The sequence below is a fragment of the Prionailurus viverrinus genome, chromosome C1 (assembly GCF_022837055.1).
Source record: "Prionailurus viverrinus isolate Anna chromosome C1, UM_Priviv_1.0, whole genome shotgun sequence".
Taxonomy (NCBI): domain Eukaryota; kingdom Metazoa; phylum Chordata; class Mammalia; order Carnivora; family Felidae; genus Prionailurus; species Prionailurus viverrinus.
This window is the reverse complement of record NC_062568.1, coordinates 190,011,307-190,015,544: the sequence shown is the minus strand read 5'-3', so window position 1 is coordinate 190,015,544 and position 4,238 is coordinate 190,011,307. Positions and strand designations below refer to the sequence as shown.

The 4,238-nt window shown below is 57.1% G+C and overlaps 2 protein-coding genes across 2 annotated transcripts; one reads left to right on the top strand and one right to left on the bottom strand.

Annotated features, from left to right (window-relative positions):
• Nucleotides 1-378: 378 nt before the first annotated feature.
• On the bottom strand, nucleotides 379-3,841 carry FAM229A (family with sequence similarity 229 member A). Its single transcript, XM_047870265.1, has 3 exons — nucleotides 1,079-3,841; nucleotides 851-997; nucleotides 379-643 (listed from the first exon to the last, which is right to left on the bottom strand). Exons 1-3 carry the CDS (start codon nucleotides 1,213-1,215, stop codon nucleotides 541-543), a joined length of 387 nt encoding a protein of 128 aa, XP_047726221.1. The 5' UTR covers nucleotides 1,216-3,841; the 3' UTR covers nucleotides 379-540.
• TSSK3 (testis specific serine kinase 3) lies at nucleotides 1,827-3,419 on the top strand. The gene is made up of 2 exons (XM_047870264.1): nucleotides 1,827-1,971; nucleotides 2,698-3,419. Exons 1-2 carry the CDS (start codon nucleotides 1,827-1,829, stop codon nucleotides 3,357-3,359), a joined length of 807 nt encoding a protein of 268 aa, XP_047726220.1. The 3' UTR covers nucleotides 3,360-3,419.
• Nucleotides 3,842-4,238: the final 397 nt, after the last annotated feature.

The following is a 4,238-nucleotide window of genomic DNA, read 5'->3' as shown; positions in this document are numbered from 1 at the left end:
CAGCAGGTAGCAAAATCTAATTCCATCTTGGGAGAATTAAATGGGCCAAGTGTGGGCGGCCATTCTCTTTATTCTAAGTTGTCTGTCCAACCTCTCCAGTCCAGAGCTTCTCGGGACCCCCAGAACGCAGCACAGCTATGCCAATTTCAATGGAGAACCAAGGAGAGGGATGAGAAGGACGACGGCAGGGGGTAATAAGGTTGCCCTGGAAGGGGTCAGGACCAGTAAGAAATGGGGGAAAGGCTTGGCGCGGACTGGGAGGGCGGACCTCTACGGCTAGGTCAAAGGGAGGAGACAGCCGAAAGGAAGGTGCCATTGGATGGGGCAGAGCAATTTGCGGGCCGATCGACGGGATAGACATACACGGCCAGCCTGGAGTGGAAAGAACAGTTTATGCTGTGCTTTATTAAAATGTGCATCATTCTTTTATTTTAAAATGTGCATCATTGTCTCGTGCTCGGCGCGCGCGACCTCAGCGTGGTGGCCCGCGGCGGGCCTCGTCCCGCCCGGCTCCCGGGGAGCCGCCGTGCGCAGGCGCCCTCAGGTGGCGCGGGCCCGGGGGCTCCCGCCCATGGCCAGGTAGACGTCGATGGGCACGTGCAACAGTGTCAGGCAGTGGCAGCCCGGGCAGCGTCGAAGCGGCCTGGGGAAAGCGGAACCCGGCCGATGCTGCTGGGAACGCGCCCAGGGAGTGCACCCGGGCCCCGCCGAAGGGGTTCCGGCGAGGCTGCGGGGCCCCGACGCGGGGGCGGGGACCTGGGGAGGGAAAGTGGATTCGGGCCGCCGGGAGCTTCGCGCGGCGGAGAGGGCGGGGGCGGCGGAGGGGGTCGCGGGAAGGCGCCGGTCTCACCTGACCGGGTTGTGCTCCGTGGCTACCGGCTCCGGGCTGTCCTGGGACTCGGGGGCAGCGGCAAGGCCAGGGGAGTCTCCGGCCTCAATGGGGAATCTCCGACCCTGCGAGGGCTCCTGGGCACTCATGTCCAGGCCCCGGGGCGCTCTGCGCGGGCAGTGGCGGTCAGGACGCTCCCGGGCCGCCGGGCGCCCCCTGCCCGCGCCCGCCCCCTGGGCCGTTGCTCACCTGCCGGAGGCCGAGGCCGGTCCCAGGCTGGAAGCAGCTGCCCGACCCCTGGCCGCGGGAGGACGCTCCGGTCCAGGCGGAGCCCGGCAGGTGTCTGCGGCGCGCCACGGCCCGGGCGTCGAGGGGGCGGGCTGCATTGTGATCCGGGCCGCGGCGCGCTGACCTCACAGAGCCCGTTCCTCCCGTCGGGAACCTCCAGCCTTCTTGGGCTGCCCGGCACTCCGCGCCGCAGCGAGCCCGGGCTGGAGGGCCTTTGCCATGGCGCCTCGGCACTGGGTCGGGCAGGTTCCCCGCAGTCCGATCCGGGCGCAGGAGGCGGCGGCAAGCAGCCACGAGGCGGCGTCCAGGAAAAGGAGCCCGTCATCCCTGGAGACGCGCAGACGTCCCGGGGCGCCCCCGGGGGGGCTGTGACTCCTTGCCTGGCGCGGGGGCGGGGGCGCAGCAGGGACTTAGCCCATACTGGATTTGGTGGTGGTGATGGTGAGGACAGGTAAGGGCTCTGCCCATTTTGGCCAAAGGGTCACACAGCATTTACATCACAATTGGGCCGGAGTTTTAAAATGTCTGGTCCTCTCCCTCCCCACCACCCGTGGCTGCTGTGCCCAGACGGAGAATGTTCTAGCGTGGGGACGGCTGCGGATGAAGTCCTTGGGGGGAAAAGGAGCAGGCCAAGGGCGATGGTGGAGTAGAGCTGCCTCACAGAGGCAGCATGAGCTGAGAGGGTGACAGGAAGGAGGCGCTAGACAGCATGGAGGACTTTCTGCTCTCCAATGGGTACCAGCTGGGCAAGACCATTGGGGAAGGGACCTACTCAAAAGTCAAAGAAGCATTTTCCAAAAAACACCAAACAAAAGTGGCAATTAAAATTATAGACAAGATGGGAGGGCCGGAAGGTGAGCTGGGGCCCCTTTGGAGAAAGGGAGGGCTGGTTGAGGTGGGTGGACACTTCCACCAGTGGGAAAGAACATCCCCACCTCCCCTTTAGTCTGCAATCAAGGAATCCCAAGAGTTTGTGGCTCTGGTGGAGGTCAGCGGGGAACAAAAGGATGCTGTGAGTCCAGGAACATCACACCCTCCAAAACCCAAAATTTAAGTGGCAGTTAGTGAAGGGTCCTTAGAACCAGAAGCCCAGCCTGCCGGCCTTCCCTGTTCTAGGAGGGGGACAGAGACAGGCAGAGAGACCATGGCCTGGGCTGGTGGAGGGCAGGAGCTGTTGCCAATGCAGTTAGGGATGGGAAAAAGGAAGACCGGGCTCATGGGAAGAAGCGTGGGTCAGGAGGCAGGGGTGTGAGGAGATGGCAAATCAGGCCTCATAACTGAGATTCAGTGGTTTTTTTCTAAAAATCCCCAAAGCACTTTGATATCCATGGTCTCACAGGTGGCTTACAACAGTCCTTGAGGATGGCCTGGAGTAGTTCCTTTGAATATATTAACTACAAAAATAATAGCAGTGAACATTCTTTGCAACGTCCAAGTTGCTAGACATTTAAGACTGTTAATGGGAACCAAGGCACAAGACCCAGACATGCTGGGCGGAGAAACTGGAAGGAGGGGACAGGAGTGAAGGGTTATGCCCTCCTGGACTTGAGATCCCATCTCTTTTCTCTTTGTTTCCTCAGAATTTATCCAGAGATTCCTGCCTCGGGAGCTCCAGATTGTCCGTACCCTGGACCACAAGAACATCATTCAGGTGTATGAGATGCTGGAGTCTGCTGATGGGAAAATCTACCTGGTGATGGAGCTGGCTGAAGGCGGGGACGTCTTTGACTGTGTGCTGAACAGGGGGCCACTTCCCGAGAGCCAGGCCAAGGCCCTCTTCCGTCAAATGGTCGAGGCCATCCGCTACTGCCACGGCTGTGGTGTGGCCCACCGGGACCTCAAGTGTGAGAACGCCTTGTTGCAGGGCTTCAACCTGAAGCTGACTGACTTTGGCTTCGCTAAGGTGTTGCCCAAGTCACGTCGAGAGCTGAGCCAGACGTTCTGCGGCAGCACAGCCTACGCCGCCCCCGAGGTGCTGCAGGGTATTCCTCATGATAGCAAGAAGGGCGACGTCTGGAGTATGGGCGTGGTCCTGTACGTCATGCTCTGTGCCAGCCTACCTTTTGACGACACAGACATCCCCAAGATGCTGTGGCAGCAGCAGAAGGGGGTGTCTTTCCCCACTCATCTGGGCATCTCAGCCGAATGCCAGGACCTGCTCAAGCGGCTCCTGGAACCAGACATGATCCTCCGGCCTTCAATCGAAGAAGTTAGTTGGCATCCATGGCTAGCAAGCACTTGATAAAAGCAATGGCAAGTCCTCCCCAATAAAGCAGGGGGAGAAAGCAAACCCAAAAACGTGCTTCTAAAATGGTGATATATATTTTACACTTTAAGTTTACTTGTGTCCTAAAACTTACCTACACCTTCCCTGGCCTTCTCTCTCTCTTTCCCTTGAAATATCTTCGTGGAACCACAGGGTCTCATTCAGACTTCCCTTTTATTACAGCTAACAAGTGATTTGCACACAGGCGTTTTAACTAAAGTTAATTAAAAACAGACCCCAGAATCATACATGTACAGGGGGAGGAGAGGAGAAAAATGACCAAGAGCAGCTGGAACCACTGTTGCTGCAACTTCCTTTCCGAATAAAAGCAGAAGCATTGGGAATGCAGAAGTGGTCTCTTGACTCCTTGTCTTGGTAAGAGGCCTGTTGGGAGCCCTATCCCTGCCTCATCCCAAAGTCTAAGCTGTCTGAGATGAGGACCAGGGGTTTCCTCAGGACCCAGACTTCCCCCCAACTTCCACCATCCCTGCCCCTTCCCCGGGCTCCAAGCAGAAAGCCACCCTGCGCACTGTGTTCATCCCGCCCCAGCTCCAGGGCAACTGCTGTTGGGGACAAGAACGGACCCCCAGACACCTTCCAGCTTCTGTTGAATCTCTTTAATGCTGTTAACGGCAAGTCTGGAAAAGGTTCAGGACAAAGTTCTTTTTTCTTTCTTTTTTAATTACAAAACTAACAGCTGTTAGAATCTTTTTTTTTTTTTGTTGTTTTCCTTTTTTCTTTCCCTGGCTACAAAATACTCTGGGGAGATGCATTATAATTTAAAATATATAATATTGCACAAACAACCAAAAAGTTAATTAAACTAAAGAAATAATTACAAAGAGAAAAACCCCA